General features: G+C 37.2%; 1 protein-coding gene across 2 annotated transcripts in view; it reads left to right on the plus strand.

Annotated features, from left to right (window-relative positions):
* BEND2 (BEN domain containing 2) overlaps nt 1-17,578 on the plus strand; it is a 65,696-nt gene that overhangs the window by 33,259 nt on the left and 14,859 nt on the right. The window contains exons 16-23 of one of the 2 annotated variants that reach the window (XM_070783602.1): nt 714-836; nt 1,678-1,800; nt 2,647-2,769; nt 4,301-4,408; nt 5,599-5,748; nt 7,150-7,311; nt 9,816-9,935; nt 11,503-11,610. In XM_070783602.1, the coding sequence (XP_070639703.1) occupies nt 714-836; nt 1,678-1,800; nt 2,647-2,769; nt 4,301-4,408; nt 5,599-5,748; nt 7,150-7,311; nt 9,816-9,935; nt 11,503-11,610 (1,017 nt within the window). The remainder of the gene's footprint in view (nt 1-713; nt 837-1,677; nt 1,801-2,646; nt 2,770-4,300; nt 4,409-5,598; nt 5,749-7,149; nt 7,312-9,815; nt 9,936-11,502; nt 11,611-17,578) is intronic. The other variant, XM_070783603.1, reaches the window with a different exon arrangement.

Genomic DNA, 17,578 nt, shown 5'->3' on the forward strand with positions numbered 1-17,578 from the left:
TTATATGGAGATCCTATTTTTGCTTCATCTATCTTCCTTAATAAAAACATCTTGCAAAACTATAGTAAAATAAAAATAAAAAAAAAACAGTATACTGACATTGATTAAATCCACGTGTGTGTGTGTGTGTGCATTTAGTTCTATGCAATTTTATTTCATGCATCAGTGTGTTTGCTCTGGGCTTCCCTGGTGGCTCAGATGGTAAAGAATCTGCCTGCAATGCAGGAGATCAGGGTTTGATCCCTGGGTTGAGAAGATTCCCTGGAGAAGGAAATGGTAACCCACTCCAGTATTCTTGCCTGGAAAATCCCATGCCCAGAGGGCCTGGCGGGCTATAGTCCATGGGTTGCAAAGAGTCAGACATGACTGAGCGACTGTCACTTTGTACTTTCACCTGTTTTCCAGTGTAGGTGTACCATTTTCCATTCCTGCCAGAAAGGTATGAGTTTCTCTGGAGCCATATTTTTGCTCTCTTCCTGTTCTTTCTTCCTGTTGATGCTTCATGAGTCCTTCTTTCATCATATCCTATCTGGTAGAAGATTTTCTTTTAAATTTACTTTAAGAATAAGTCTGCCAAGGACAAAACCTTTTAGTTTTCCTTTGTGCGATAATGTCTTTGTTTCCCCTTCTTTTCTGAAGGACAGTTTCACTCAGTATGGAATTCCTGGATGAGAATTTTTATATTATAGCCCTTGAAAATTTTTTATTTGTAGAAACACCAGGAGAAGCAGAAACCAGCCTTGCAAGCAGCACTAAGATAATGCATTACCCAACTTTACTGGAAAATGTCAGGGGCCAGGATACTGTCTCATCTGACGTAATTCCTCCCAATTTTGGTGAGTTTGAAATGATATACATTGCAAGTAGCACTGTTTCATCTAGATTCCTTAATGCAGCTCCATGGTAGCTCTTTTATATATTATGCTTTTAATTTTGAGGTAATTTTAGATTCATGTGTAGTTGTAAGAAATTATATGGAGATCCTATTTTTGCTTCATCTATCTTCCTTAATAAAAACATCTTGCAAAACTATAGTAAAATAAAAAAAAAAAACAGTATACTGACATTGATTAAATCCACGTGTGTCTGTGTGTGCATTTAGTTCTATGCAATTTTATTTCATGCATCAGTGTGTTTGCTCTGGGCTTCCCTGGTGGCTCAGATGGTAAAGAATCTGCCTGCAATGCAGGAGATCAGGGTTTGATCCCTGGGTTGAGAAGATTCCCTGGAGAAGGAAATGGTAACCCACTCCAGTATTCTTGCCTGGAAAATCCCATGCCCAGAGGGCCTGGCGGGCTATAGTCCATGGGTTGCAAAGAGTCAGACATGACTGAGCGACTGTCACTTTGTACTTTCACCTGTTTTCCAGTGTAGGTGTACCATTTTCCATTCCTGCCAGAAAGGTATGCGTTTCTCTGGAGCCATATTTTTGCTCTCTTCCTGTTCTTTCTTCCTGTTGATGCTTCATGAGTCCTTCTTTCATCATATCCTATCTGGTAGAAGATTTTCTTTTAAATTTACTTTAAGAATAAGTCTGCCAAGGACAAAACCTTTTAGTTTTCCTTTGTGCGATAATGTCTTTGTTTCCCCTTCTTTTCTGAAGGACAGTTTCACTCAGTATGGAATTCCTGGATGAGAATTTTTATATTATAGCCCTTGAAAATTTTTTATTTGTAGAAACACCAGGAGAAGCAGAAACCAGCCTTGCAAGCAGCACTAAGATAATGCATTACCCAACTTTACTGGAAAATGTCAGGGGCCAGGATACTGTCTCATCTGACGTAATTCCTCCCAATTTTGGTGAGTTTGAAATGATATACATTGCAAGTAGCACTGTTTCATCTAGATTCCTTAATGCAGCTCCATGGTAGCTCTTTTATATATTATGCTTTTAATTTTGAGGTAATTTTAGATTCATGTGTAGTTGTAAGAAATTATATGGAGATCCTATTTTTGCTTCATCTATCTTCCTTAATAAAAACATCTTGCAAAACTATAGTAAAATAAAAATAAAAAAAAACAGTATACTGACATTGATTAAATCCACGTGTGTGTGTGTGTGTGCATTTAGTTCTATGCAATTTTATTTCATGCATCAGTGTGTTTGCTCTGGGCTTCCCTGGTGGCTCAGATGGTAAAGAATCTGCCTGCAATGCAGGAGATCAGGGTTTGATCCCTGGGTTGAGAAGATTCCCTGGAGAAGGAAATGGTAACCCACTCCAGTATTCTTGCCTGGAAAATCCCATGCCCAGAGGGCCTGGCGGGCTATAGTCCATGGGTTGCAAAGAGTCAGACATGACTGAGCGACTGTCACTTTGTACTTTCACCTGTTTTCCAGTGTAGGTGTACCATTTTCCATTCCTGCCAGAAAGGTATGAGTTTCTCTGGAGCCATATTTTTGCTCTCTTCCTGTTCTTTCTTCCTGTTGATGCTTCATGAGTCCTTCTTTCATCATATCCTATCTGGTAGAAGATTTTCTTTTAAATTTACTTTAAGAATAAGTCTGCCAAGGACAAAACCTTTTAGTTTTCCTTTGTGCGATAATGTCTTTGTTTCCCCTTCTTTTCTGAAGGACAGTTTCACTCAGTATGGAATTCCTGGATGAGAATTTTTATATTATAGCCCTTGAAAATTTTTTATTTGTAGAAACACCAGGAGAAGCAGAAACCAGCCTTGCAAGCAGCACTAAGATAATGCATTACCCAACTTTACTGGAAAATGTCAGGGGCCAGGATACTGTCTCATCTGACGTAATTCCTCCCAATTTTGGTGAGTTTGAAATGATATACATTGCAAGTAGCACTGTTTCATCTAGATTCCTTAATGCAGCTCCATGGTAGCTCTTTTATATATTATGCTTTTAATTTTGAGGTAATTTTAGATTCATGTGTAGTTGTAAGAAATTATATGGAGATCCTATTTTTGCTTCATCTATCTTCCTTAATAAAAACATCTTGCAAAACTATAGTAAAATAAAAAAAAAAACAGTATACTGACATTGATTAAATCCACGTGTGTGTGTGTGTGCATTTAGTTCTATGCAATTTTATTTCATGCATCAGTGTGTTTGCTCTGGGCTTCCCTGGTGGCTCAGATGGTAAAGAATCTGCCTGCAATGTGGGAGACCAGGGTTCAATCCCTGGATTGGAAAGATTTCCTGAAGAAGGGAATGGCTACCCACTCCAGTATTCTTGCTTAGAGAATTCCATGGACAGATAAGCCTGGTTGGCTACAGTCCATGGGTCGCAAAGAGTCAGAGATGACTGAGCGACTAACACACACACACACACACACACGCGCACGCGTGCGCACACACACACACACACACACACACACACACACACACAGAGTCATGATACAGAACATTTCCATCATTACCACAAACACCCTTCATATTGCCCTTTTCTTAACCACAGCTACTTCCTTCTGGTCACCCTTTCCTCCCACCCTGTCCCAGGCCAGCCCAAATTTGACTTGCTATGATTTTGTCATTTGAATATTGTTATTTAAATGGAATAAGTACTATAGAACCTTTTGGGCATGGCTTTTTTTTTTTTTTAACTGAACATAGATGGCTCAAGTGGTAAAGAATCCACCTGCCAATGCAGGAGACACAGGACACATGGGTTTGGTCTCTGGGGTGGAAAGATCCCCTGGAGGAGGAAATGGCAACCCACTCCAGTATTTTTGCCTGGGAGATCCCATGGACAGAGGAGCCTGGTGGGCTCCAGGACATGGGGTCGCAAAGAGTTGGACACGACTGAGCACATGCACACACACATTGCTTGTATCAAGAGTTTCTTCCTTTCTATTGTTGAGTTGTATTCTATGGTATGGGTGTGTAACTGTTTATTTGTTCACCCATTGAAGGACATTTGGGATATTTCCTATTTTTCATTGTTATAAGTTTAGCTCTATGAACAGTCCTTTGCCAGCTTTCACATAAATATAAATCTACATTTCTTTGAGATGAATGCTCACGAGGGCAATTCTGGGTCACATGTAATTCCATGTTTAGTTTTATAAGAAACTGCTAAAATTATTTTTCAGAGGAGCTGTGTAATTTTTCCTTCTACCCATAATATATATGTGATATAATTTTTCTTCATGTATATTTATTCTCTTTCCATTGTTCTTTCTTCTTGATGCTCAAAGAGACAAGTTCTTTTAGTTTTCCTTCATGTAAGAATATATTTATTTCTCATTTCTTAATGAGACATAGTTTTACTGCATATAGAATTAATGATTGACAGTTATTTTCTTAAGCACTCAAAAAATGTTTTTACTGTAACTCTGCCAGAGGTAGCAGAAACCAGCCTAGAGAACAAGCCTGAGACAATGAGTTACTCAATGTCAGGAAATGACAGTGGCCCGAGTTCATCATCAGTCAACCTCCCACCCAATTTTGGTGAGTTTCAAATAATACATAGTATAAGTAGCACTATGTAATCTAGTCGCATCAGCATCCTTAATGCAAGTTAGCAGTAGTCCGTTTTTTAAAATTAAACTTTTTATTTTGGAATAATTTTAGATTCACATACATTTATAAGAAAAAAAATAATAAACTAAATTTAATGAACTCACCAAAAAAAAAAAGAAATAATTAAAAGACCCCTTTTACACTTGACCCTTTTCTCTCAATGATAACATCTTGCAAAACTAGTAAAATATCACAACTCAGGTATTGACATTGATATAATACACAGATGTTACTGAGATGTCCCTAGTTTTACTTGTGGTAATTTGTATGTGTTTATATTTATTTCTGTCTGATTTCATCATATGAGTAGATGTAATATCCACCACCACGTCAAGACGTAGAAACATTTCCATTACCATAAGGATGCCTCTTCTTGCCCCTTTATAGCCACTCCCACCTCTCTTAGATGACCCTCTCCTTCCCCATTGTTCATTCCCTAGCCCCTGGCAAACACTGGTTTCTATAATTTTGTCACTTCAAGAATATTATACAAAAGGAATCTTATGGTACCTAAACTTTGAGGATTTTTTTCACTCTGCATAATTCCTTGAGGATTCATCCACGTTGTTGCATGTACAAAACTTCCTTTTTTTGCTGAATAGTTTTACAGGATTTCAGTATGCAGTAATTGTTTTTAACCACTCAGCCATGGAAGGACATTAGTTTTTTTCCCTACGGTTTTTAGTATTAAGTGTAATGATGTTAGGAACATCCATGTACTGGTTTTTGTATAAATATAAGTTCTAATTTTTCTGTCTTGAATTCCAAGAGTGCAATTTTTGAGTCTTATGGTAATAGCATGTTTAATTTTGTAAGAAAATGCCAGTTTTCTGGAGAGGTTGTATCATTTTTCATTCTTACCAGCAATGATCCAGTTTCTTTACATTCATATTTCTGTTCTTATCATAGCTTTTTCTTTCTTTCTGATGCTCCCAATTTTCTTCTTTCATCCTCTCTTTTCTGTTTGAAGATATTCCTTAAACTCTCCATATGGGTAAGTCTGCTAGGGACAGATTCTTTTAGTCTTCCTTTGTTTCAAAATGTTTCTGTTTCACCTTTTACTTGAAGGATAGTTTCATTTCATGTAGAATTCACCATTGAGAGTTCTTTTCTTTCAGGGGTTGAAAAATTTATCCTTACACAAAAGCCAATAAAGGAAGAAACTGGTGTGGAAAACAGCTCTCAGACAGTGTATTATCCAGCTTTATTGGGAAGTATCACTGGTCTAGGTACTGACTTTTCATCTCATTCCGCCCCACCTAATTTTGGTGAGTTTGAAATGATACATATTGTGAGTAAGCACTGTTTAGTCTAGATCCATCCACATCCTTAATACAAGCCAGTTGTAGCTCTTAAAACTTTTTGGTATAATTTAAGATTCACATGCAGCTGTAAAAATAATCCACAGAGTTCCTATTTATGCTTTATTTTTCCCAACGACTACACCTTGCAAAACACTGGTACAGTGTCACAACCCATATACTGACATTGATACAACCCACAGACGTTATTGAGGTGCCTCCAGTTTTACGTGTATGTGTGTGTACACTTTCATGTGTGTATTTAGCACTATGCAGTGAGAGAGTACACCACAGTCAAGGTAGAGATCGTTACCATCACCCAAGGATCCCTTGCTACTGCTTTTATACAAACACAACCAGGCTTTGCTTTCTCCAAGACCCATCGCTAACACCTGGCTACCATTGATCTCTTCTCTGTTTCTATAATTTTGTCTCAGATTGTTATATAAGTGGAATAACATACCATATAACTTTGGGATTGGCTTCTTTCACTCAGCCTAATTCCCTGAAGAGTCATCCAGTTTGTGGCATGTGTCAACAGTTTATTACTATTACTGCTGCAGAATATTCCATGCTATGGATATACAACATTTTAACTCTTCCCCTGTTGAAGGGCATCTGGATTTTTTTTTTCAGTTTTTGGCTCTTAGGAGTAAAGCAGCTATACATATTCATGTACATACTTTTGTGTAAATATAAATTTTTATTTCCTAATAGTTCCTTCCTATTGATGAAGAGTTTTCCATGGTGTGTGTGTATGTATACACACACAGTGTGTTTTTTTTTAATTCATACATTGAAGGAAATTTATTTTTTTTCTTTCTGAGATGGTTTTTTTTTTTTTTAAATTCATACATTGCAGAAAATTTGTTTTTTTTCTTTCTGAGTTTTTGGATATTTCAAGTAAAGTGCTGTGAACATTGATGTATTGATTTTTGTGTAAATATAAATTTCTGTTTCTCTGTCATGAATGCCAAAAGTGCAGTTGCTGGGTCTTATAAGTAATAGCATGTTTAGTTTTATTAGAAACTGCCAAACAATTTTCCAGAGAGGCTGTACCATTTTACGTTTACAGCAGCAAAGAGTGGTTGATTCATTTTCTCTCCATCCATATCTCTGATCTGTCCACTGTTATTTCTTCCTTCATGATGCTCCAAGATTCCTTCTTTAATAATATGTTTTGTTTTTTGAAGATTTTCCTTCAGCCATTTTTAAGGGAAAATCTGCTAGGGAAAATTAAAAGATCTTTTTTCCTTTGTGTCATAATGTCTTTATTTACCATTCTTTCCTGAAGGACAGTCTCACGCAGTATAGAGTTCACACTTGAGAGTTCTTATCTTTCAGCAATTGAAAAAGTTGTACTTACAGAAATGCCAGGACAAGCAGAAACCACCATGGATAACAGCTATCAGACAGTGGGAAATGAAACTGTTGTGGGAAATGAAACTATTGTGAGAAAAGAAACTGTAGTGGGAAATGACAGTGACCCAGATATGGGCTCTTCACATCTCTCCATTCTACCCAGTGTTGGTGAGTTTGAAATGATACTTTGACATATATTTAGTTTAGATTCCTCACTCTCCATAGTGTAAGATAGAGGTAGCTCTTTCTAATGAAAGTTTTTATTTTCAGAAAACTTTAGCTGCACATGCAGTTATAATAAATAGTACAGAGCAATCCTGTGTTCTGATTACCCAGTGTCCCCCAATGGTAAAATGGTATCTACCATTGTAAAATGGTAAAATGGTACCATCTTACAGAATGATAGAAAATTACCACAGCCAACATATCAACATGATACCATCCACAGATATTATTGACATGCCTCCAGTTTCACTTGCATTAATATGTGTGTATTGAGTTCTATACAGTTTTTTCATATGTACAGATCACGTCTCTTCTATGACAGGTAAGCCTTGGAACAGCTGCATCACTACCATGTTCTCTCATATTTCTCTTTTATAACCACACCCATCTCACTCCAACTGACATTTGCCCTCTACTCCTACCCTCTGCCCTGTTTCATGGTAACTGTGAATCTGTTCTCCAGATCTATTATTTGTCCCTTCAGCATAGTTATATAAATGGAATCATGTGGTGTTTGAGATTGGTTTTTTCCTTCAGTGTAATTCCCTGGAGATTCATTCATACTGTTGTGTGTAGCAATGGTTCCTTCTTTTTTATTGCTGAGTATTATTTCATGGTGTGAATGTACCAGGGTTTATTTTTCTGTTCATCTGTTGAAAACCTCTGTTTCCAGTTTTTGACTGTTAAGGGTAAACTTGATATGAGTATTTATTCATCAGTTCGGTTCACTTCAGTCGCTCAGTTGTGTCCGACTCTTTGTGACCTCATGAACCACAGCATGCCAGGCCTCCCTGTCCATCAACAACACCCGGAGTCCACCCAAACCCATGTCCATTGTGTCGGTGATGCCATCCAGCCATCTCATCCTCTGTCTTCCCCTTCTCCTCCTGCCCCCAACCCCTCCCAGCATCAGGGTCTTTTCCAATGAGTCAACTCTTTGCATCAGGTGGCCAAAGTATTGGAGTTTCAGCTTCAGCATCATTCCTTCCAATGAACACCCAGGACTGATCTCCTTTAGGATGGACTGGTTGGAGATCCTTGCAGCCCAAGGTACTCTCAAGAGTCTTCTCCAACACCACAGTTCAAAAGCACCAATTCTTTGGCGCTCAGCTTTCTTCACAGTCCAACTCTCACATCCATACGTGACCACTGGAAAAACCATAGCCTTGACTAGACAGACCTTTGTTGGCAAAGTAATGTCTCTGCTTCTCAATATGCTGTCTAAGGTTGGTCATAATTTTCCTTCCAAGGAGTAAGCGTCTTTTAATTTCATGGCTGCAGTCACCATCTGCAGTGATTTTGGAGCCCCAAAAAATAAAGTCTGACACTGTTTCCACTGTTTCCCCATCTGTTTCCCATGAAGTGATGGGACCAGATGCCATGATCTTCGTTTTCTGAATGTTGAGCTTTTAGCCAACTTTTTCACTCTCCTCTTTCACTTTCATCAAGAGGCTTTTTAGTTCCTCTTCACTTTCTGCCATAAGGGTGGTGTCCTCTGCTTATCTGAGGTTATTGATATTTCTCCCAGAAATTTGGAAAACTCAGCAGTGGCCACAGGACTGGAAAAACGTGAGTTTTCATTTCAATCCCAAAGAAAGGCAGTGCCAAAAAATGCTCAAACTACCACACAATTGCACTCATCTCACACACTAGTAAAGTAATGCTCAAAATTCTCCAAGCCAGGCTTCAGCAATACATGAACCATGAACTTCCAGATGTTCAAGCTGGTTTTAGAAAAGGCAGAGGATCAAATTGCCAACATCCACTGGATCATGGAAAAAGCAAGAGAGTTCCAGAAAAACATCTGCTTTATTGACTATGCTAAAGCCTTTGACTGTGTGGATCACAATAAATTGTGGAAAATTCTGAAAGAGATGGGAATACCAGACCACCTGACCTGCCTCCTGAGAAACCCATATGCAGGTCAGGAAGCCACAGTTAGAACTGGACACGGAACAACAGACTGGTTCCAAATAGGAAAAGGATTATGTCAAGGCTATATATTGTCACCCTGCTTATTTAACTTCTATGCAGAGTACATCATGAGAAACGCTGGGCTGAAAGAAGCACAAGCTGGAATCAAGATGGCTGGGAGAAATATCAATAACTGCATCCTTAGTTTATAAGAAATTGTCAAACTGCTTTCCAGGGTAGCTGTACCATTTTCCATTCCTTCCAGCCATGTATGAGTGATTTGATTTCTCTGCATCCGTATCTCTGTTCTTTCCATTGTTCTTTCTCCTTCTTAATGCTCCAGAATTCTATTATACTTTTTGTTAGAAGATTTTCCTATAGCCATTTTAAGCATAAATCAGTTAGTGACAAATACGTTTGGTTTTCCTTTGTGAATATCTATTTTTTCTTCATTACTGGAAGATAGTTTCATCAGATATAGGTATGAGGGTAGAGTCTTTTCTCACAGCATTTGAATAACATTTTACTAACAGAAATGTTGCTCAAAGTAGAAACCAGCCAGGAAAATGACACTCCAGTGATGAATCAACCACCTTTATTGGAATATAACAGAGATGAAGATGCTTCATATGTCCTCATCCCTTCCAATTTTGGTGAGTTTGTAATGATACATATTATAAGTAGCACTATTTAGGTTTTTTTAACACCCTTGATATGAGCTTTTCCTAATTAAAAATTGTTTTTTTTTTAAAGAAAATTTTAGCTGCACATGCCATTATATGAAACGAGTCGCCAGTCCAGATTCTATGCACGATACTGGATGCTTGGGGCTGGTGCACTGGGATGACCCAGAGGGATGGTATGGGGAGGGAGGAGGGAGGAGGGTTCAGGATGGGGAACACATGTATGCCTGTGGTGGATTCATTTCTATATATGGCAGAACCAATACAATATTTTAAAGTTTAAAAATAAAATAAAATTTAAAAAAATAGAGAGATTTTGTGTATACTTTACCAAGTTTCCCAGAAAGATAACACCTTGCAAAATTATAATACACTATCAGAACCAGGGTATATACATTGATAAAATCCACAGATTTTATTGAGCTGTCTTTAGTTTTATGTGTATTTGTGTGTGTTTATGTTTGTGTATGTGATTTAGTATTATATCATTTTGCAACCTGAATACATTTCCATATCCTCCATCACAGTCAAGATTCAGAACATTTCCATTACCACAAAGATTCTCATTTTTGCCCTTTAAAACCACCCCTACCTTTCTTCTCTCATGCTCCTACCCCTACCATTCCCTGTACCTGCCCTCAGCAACTACTAATCTGTTTTCATTCTTTATAATTTTGTCATTTCAAGAGTTTTATATAGACTTACATAATATGTAACCTTTGGGGATTGCCTTTTTCATTCACCATAATTCCCTGGAGATTTATCTAAGTTGCTGTGTAGATCAATACATTTTTATTGTTGAGTACTCCATGGTATGCATGTACCATCGTTTATCTGTTCACCAGTTGAAGGATGTCTGAGTTGTTACCAGTTTTTGGCTATTTGCAGTAGAGCTACTGTGAATGCTCATGTATAGGTTTCTGTATGAACATCAGTTTTCACTTCTCTGGGCTAACACCCAAGAGCACAGTTGCAGGGTCCGATGATAATTGTAAGTTGAATTTTGTAAAATACTGCCAAACTGTTTTCCAGTGTAGCTGTACCATTTTATAGTCCCACTAGCAATGTATAAATGATCTAGTTTCTTTGCATGTGTATTTCTACTCTTTCTTCTTTATTATTAATATTTTTTAAAAGTTTTTTATTAAAAAAAATTTTGGGGGGTGCTGCACCACATGGCATGTGGGATGTTAGTTCCCCGACCAGGGATCAAACTCATGGCTTCTGCAGTGTAAGCACTGAGTCTTAACCACTGTACCACCAGGGAAGTCCCTTTGTTCTTTCTATTGTTCTTTCTTCCTTCCTCATGCTCCAGATTTCCTTTCTTCATCATATCCTTTTGGTCAGATGATTTTCCTTTAGCCATTTTTAAGGGTAAGTCAGTCGTGACATCTTTTTAGTTTTCTTTTGTCTAGGGATGTCTTTATTTTTCCTTCATTTCTGAATGATAGTTTTGTTTGAAATAAAAATTACTGTTGAGATTTCTTGTTTTTCAGTACTTGAAAATGTTTTCCTTATCAAAATGTTGTTCAAACAGAATCCAGCACAGAAATGAGTTCTGAAGCAGAGAATCATGGAAGTGTAATAAAAATTGACAGTGACCAACAAACTGATTCAGAACCTTGCTTCCTAACTCCTGGATTTGGTGAGTTTGAAGTGATGCCTATTATGAGTAGCAATCTAATTTAGACCCATCAGCATTCTTAATATTAATTCTTAGTGATTGCTTTCCCAACATTAGACTTTTCATTTTGAGATATTTCAGAATCAAATGTAGTTGCAAGAAGTAATACAGAGAGGTCTTATGTACCCTTTACCTAATATCTCCCAATAGTAGTATTTTGCAAAAATATAGTAAAATATGACAACTAAGATTTTGAGATTGATATGATCTACAGATCTTTTCAGATGTACTCAGTTTTACTTGTATTCATGTGTGTGTGTGTGTTTAGTTCTCTGCACTTTTGTAAAGTGTTAAGGTTTGGATATTGACCACTACCAGTCATGATACAGAATTGTTCTGTCACTCTCAAGAACCATCTTTTGCCTTTTTATAAACATACCCACGTCTTTCTTGTCATTCCTTACCTAGCTTCATCTGCAATCCATCCAAATATTAATGTGTTTTCTCTCTATATAATTTTGTCATTGCAAGACAGTGTTCTATTAATCAACTCATATTATTTAATATTTAAGTTCACTGGAGTTCAGTCCCTCAGTCATGTCTGACTCTTTGCGACCCCATGAACTGCAGCACCCCAGGCCTCCCTGTCCATCACCAACTCCCAGAGCCTATGCAAACTCATGTCCATTGAGTCGGTGATGCCATCCAACCATCTCATCCTGTGTCATTCCCTTCTCCTCCTGCCTTCAATCTTTCTCAACATCAGGGTCTTTTCAAATGAGTCAGCTCTTCGCATCAGGTGGCCAAAGTATTGGAGTTTCAGCTTCAACATTAGTCCTTCCAATGAACACCCAGGACTGATTTCCTTAAGGATGGACTGGTTGGATCTTGCAGTCCAAGGAACTCTCAAGAGTCTTCTCCAACACCGCAGTTCAAAAGCATCAATTCTTCTGCACTCAGCTTTCTTTATAGTCCAACTCTCAGATCCACACATGACTACTGGAAAAACCATAGCCTTGACTAGATGGACCTTTGTTGGCAAAGTAATGTCTCTGCTTTTTAATATGCTGTCTAGGTTGGTCATAACTTTCCTTCCAAGGAGTAAGCGTCTTTTAATTTCATGGCTGCAATCACCATCTGCAGTGATTTGGGAGCCCAGAAAAATAAAGTCAGCCACTGTTTCCACTGTCCCCATCTATTTGCCATGAAGTGATGGGACTGGATACCATGATCTTAGTTTTCTGAATGTTGAACTTTAAGCCAACTTTTTCACTCTCCTCTTTCACTTTTATCAAGAGGCTTTTTAGTTCTTCTTCACTTTCTGCCATCTGGGTAGTGTCATCTGCACATCTGAGGTGATTGATATTTCTCCCGGCAAGCTTGATTCCAGCTTGTGCTTCTTCCAGTCCAGCATTTCTCATGATGTGCTCTGCATAGAAGTTAAATAAGCAGGGTGACAGTATACAGCCTTGACGTACTCCTTTTCCTATTTGGAACCAGTCTGTTGTTCTATGTCCAGTTCTAACTGCTGCTTCCTGACCTGCATATGGGTTTCTCAGGAGGCAGGTCAGGTGGTCCGGTATTCCCATCTCTTTCAGAATTTTCCACAGTTTATTGTGATCCATACAGTCAAAGACTCCCTTTAGATCCATCCAAGTTGCTGCATGTATTAGTGGTTTCTTCCTTTTTTGTTGCTGAGCTCTGTTCCATGGAATTGGTGTACCATGATTTGTTTATCTGTTTACCTAATGAAGGATATCTGGGTTGTTTCCAGTTTTTAAGTATTAAGAGTAAAGTTGATGTAAACATTCTTGTGCAGGTTTTTGTCTGAACATAGTTTTCATTTCCCTATGATAAATGCTCAAGAGCACAGTTGCTGGGTAGTATAATTGCATATTAAGTTTTATAAGAAATAGGCAAACTATTTTCAGAATGACTGATTTTATAGTCCCACCAGCAATGTATAAGTAATTCATTCTCTCTGCATCCTCACTGGCATTTGGTATTTTCACTATTTTTAAAAATTTTATCCATTCTGATAGGTATACATTAATACTTTGTTGTGGGTTTGATATGCATTTGCCTTGGATAATGGTGTGCAGCATCTTCACGTGTGCTAATTTTCCATCTGTATGTTCTTTCTCTGAAATGTCTGTTCTATAATTTTTTTCTTTTTTTTACTGCTGTGTTTTGGGAGTTGTTTAGATATTTGGGATACTAATCTTTTGTTGTTTATGTGGTTTGCAAATATTTTCTTCCTATCTGCAGCTTTCCTTGTCATCCTTTCTACAGGTGTTTTTGTTTTGTTTTGCAGAGAGAAAATTTTTAATTTTTTGAGGTTCAATTTATACTTTCTTTTTATGGATTTTATACTTTTAGTATAGAGTCTATGAACTCTGTCTAGTCTTTGATCCCCAATTTTTTCTCCTATGTTTTTTCTAAAGGTTTTATCTTTTACAGTTCACATTTGAGTTAATTTTGTATAAGGTGTGAGATGTAGGTTGAGGTTCTTCTTTTATTTTTTTTCCCTATGCCTATCCAGTTGCTGCAGCACAATCTTTCCTCCATTGAATTGCTTTTATTCAGTAATAAAAAACCATTAGATCTATTTCTGGGTTCTCTATTGTTTTCCACTGATTTATGTTTCTACCCCTCTACCAAACCACAACCTTGTGATTGTTGTTGTTATACAGTAAACGTTGTCATCAGGTAGAATGATTCCTCCTACTTTATTCTTCTTTTTCAACAATCATTTAAAATATTCTATAGTACCTGTGCCTTTCCATCCTCATTTTAGAATAAGCTTGTTTATGTTTCCCCCCAAAATTGCTGGGATTTTGATGGGAATTATGTTAAACCCACAGATCAACTTGGGCTTGTAGATTCCTTTTTGGGGGGAGCTTTTTAATTGCAAATCTAATTTCCTTGATGGTTATAAGACTATTTAGATAGTCTCTGTCAGAGAAGGCAATGGCACCCCACTCCAGTACTCTTGCCTGGAAAATCCCATGGATGGAGGAGCCTGGAAGGCTGTAGTCCATGGGGTCGCTGAGGGTCGGACATGACTGAGCGACTTCACTTTCATTTTTCACTTTCATGCATTGGAGAAGGCAGTGGCAACCCACTCCAGTGTTCTTGCCTGGAGAATCCCAGAGACGGGGGAGCCTGGTGGGCTGTGCTGTCTATGGGGTCTCACAGAGTCAGACACGACTGAAGTGACTTAGCAGCAGCAGCAGCAGCAGCAGCAGATTGTCTCTGTAATCTTGGTTAAGTTTTAGTATTTGTAATTTTGGGAGAATTGGTACAGTTCTTCTAAGTTATCAAATCTGTGAGCGTAAACTGAATTGTAGTATTCCCTATTATCTTTTTAATGGCTGCTAAATATCCCATTGCATTCTTGATATTGATGATTTATATCACCTTTTTTATTTTTGTGAGTCTTTCTAGAAGTTTATTAGCTTTATTAATCTTTTTTGAGGTACCAGCTGTTTGCTTCTTTTCCTATTTTTCCTATTTTCATTTTCATTGATTTCTGCTTTTTATTATTTCATTATATTTTGTATATTTTGGGTTTCTTTTACTCTTCTCTTCACTTTTGGTGCAGGAGCTTTGATTATAGATTTGGGACTTTTTCCTCTCTTCTAGTGTAAGAATTTAGTGCTGTAAATTTCACTTTCAGTATCACTTTAGTTGCATCCCATATATTTTGATGTGTTGTATTTTTATTAAGTCCTATACATTTTATCATGTCCATGAAATGTCCTCTTTATGTATTAATTAGAAATATGCTGTTTATTTTCTAAGTGTTTAAAGATTTTCTTCTTTCTATTATTGATATCTAATTTGATTCCATTATGGTCAGACAATATACCATATATTAATCATTTCTTTTAAATTTGTTGAGATGTTTCTCTGGCTCAGAATGTGGTCTCTCTTGGTGAGTGATGCACAGGCATTTGACAAAAATATGTATTCTGCTTTTATTGGATGGAATGAGTGATAGTCACTCAATCGTGTCTGACTCTTGGCGACCCCAGGGACTGTAGCCTGCCAGGCTCCTTTGTCCATGGAATTCTCCAGGCAGGAATACTGGAGGGGGTTGCCATTTCCTTCTCTAATGAGAATCCTGTTGGTTGATTGTATTGTTTGGGTCTTCTATATCTTTGCTGCTTTTTCTGGTTGTTCCACCAGTTGCTGACAGGAGGGTGTTGAGGTCCTCAAATATAACTGTAGATCTGATTATTTCTCCTTTCAACTCTTTCACTTTTTGCTTCACGTATTTTGAGACTCTGTTGCTTGGCATATTAAAGATTGGTATGTCTTCCTGGGGGATTGAGCCTTTCATCTTTTTTGTCTCTAGTAACTTTGTTTGCTCTGAAGTCTACTTTTTAGAAAGATTTCTTTATTTTTGGCTCTACTGGGTCTTCATTGCTGTGCCTGGGTTTTCTCTAGTTTCCGTGTGTGGGCTTTTCTTTGCAGTGGCTTCTCCTGTCGTGGAGCACGGGCTCTAGGCAGGCTGGCTTCAATAGTTGAACTGTGTCCCCTGGATTGGCAGGTGGATTCTTAACCTGTAGATCACCAGGGAAGCCTGTGAAGTCTATTTTATCTGATATCCACATAACTACTCTTTTTTATTGTTAATATTTGCACGGTATATATTTTTCTATCATTTTACTTTCAATTTATTAGTGTAATTGAACTTATAGATTTTCTTATAGATGGCATATAGTTGGGTCTTGTTTTTATTCACTTTATCAATTACTGCCATTTAATTGATATGGTTAAGTCATTTACATTTAAAGTAATTATTGATATCAGCGTTTTAAGTCTGCAGTTTTATTATTTTTTCTTTGGTTCCTGATTTTATTTTTTGCATTTCTGTGGGTTACCTGAACATTTTCTAGTATTTCATATTGATTTATTTGTTTTTGAGTATATTGCTTCGTATAGTTTTCCTTCTGGTCACTCTGGGTCTTGTTATATATGTATGTGGCTTGTCACAGTCTACTGGTATCAACATTTTACTCCTTAGAATGATGTGTTGAAACTTTAACTCTAGTTTCCTTTGCCCTTCTCAATTTTAACTATCATTGTCTTAGTGTCAAATGGTATTCTCATTTCAGTCATTACATATGAATTACAAAACTCATAATAGTGTTGTATTTGCCCATATTTCTGCTCTTTCTGTTCTTTATTCCTTTTTATAATTGAATAATATTCTGATATTGAATTTACCAGAGTTTGTTTAACCATTCACCTGTTGAAAGACATCTGGGTTATTTAGTTTTTGGCTATTATGAATAAAGATGTTAAGAACACTCACATGCAGATTTTTGTCATCATGAGCTTCTATTTCTCATGATTTCTAAATGCCCCAGAAATTGCTGCGTCATGTAGTAATTACAGGTTTAGTTTTATAAGAAACTTCCAAACTGTTTTCCAGTTTGTTCCATTTTACATCTCTCCCAGCAAAGTATGAATGATTGAATTTCTCTGCATGCACTTTCCTGCTCTTTTTATTGTTCTTTCTTCCTTCCTGATGCTCCAAGATTCCTTCTGTCATCATAACCTTTCTGTTTCAAGATCTTCCTTTTGCCATTATTTAAGAGTAGGTCTGCTAGTGACAAACATTTAAAATTTTCTTTTGTCTGAGAATGTTTATATCCCTTTCAAACCTGAAGGATAGTTTCCTCTATACAGAATATGCAATTGAGACTTCTTTTCTGTTTGCACTTGTACCTGTAAAAATATTGGTGACAGAAGAAAACAGCACGGAAAACAGACCTGAAACAATGAGTCACCCAATTGTATTGGAAGATGACAATAGCCAAGCTTCTTCCTCATCATCTGTCCTCATGCCTTCCAATTTTGGCGAGTGTGCAGTGACACTATTTAACCTATATTCTTCAGCTTACTTGATACAAACTTTTTTTTCCTATTCTGAGGACAGGTTTTAGATGATATTAGTAATAAGGAATAATATTTATTG

Source organism: Bos indicus, chromosome X (assembly GCF_029378745.1).
Source record: "Bos indicus isolate NIAB-ARS_2022 breed Sahiwal x Tharparkar chromosome X, NIAB-ARS_B.indTharparkar_mat_pri_1.0, whole genome shotgun sequence".
NCBI classification, from domain to species: Eukaryota; Metazoa; Chordata; class Mammalia; order Artiodactyla; family Bovidae; genus Bos; species Bos indicus.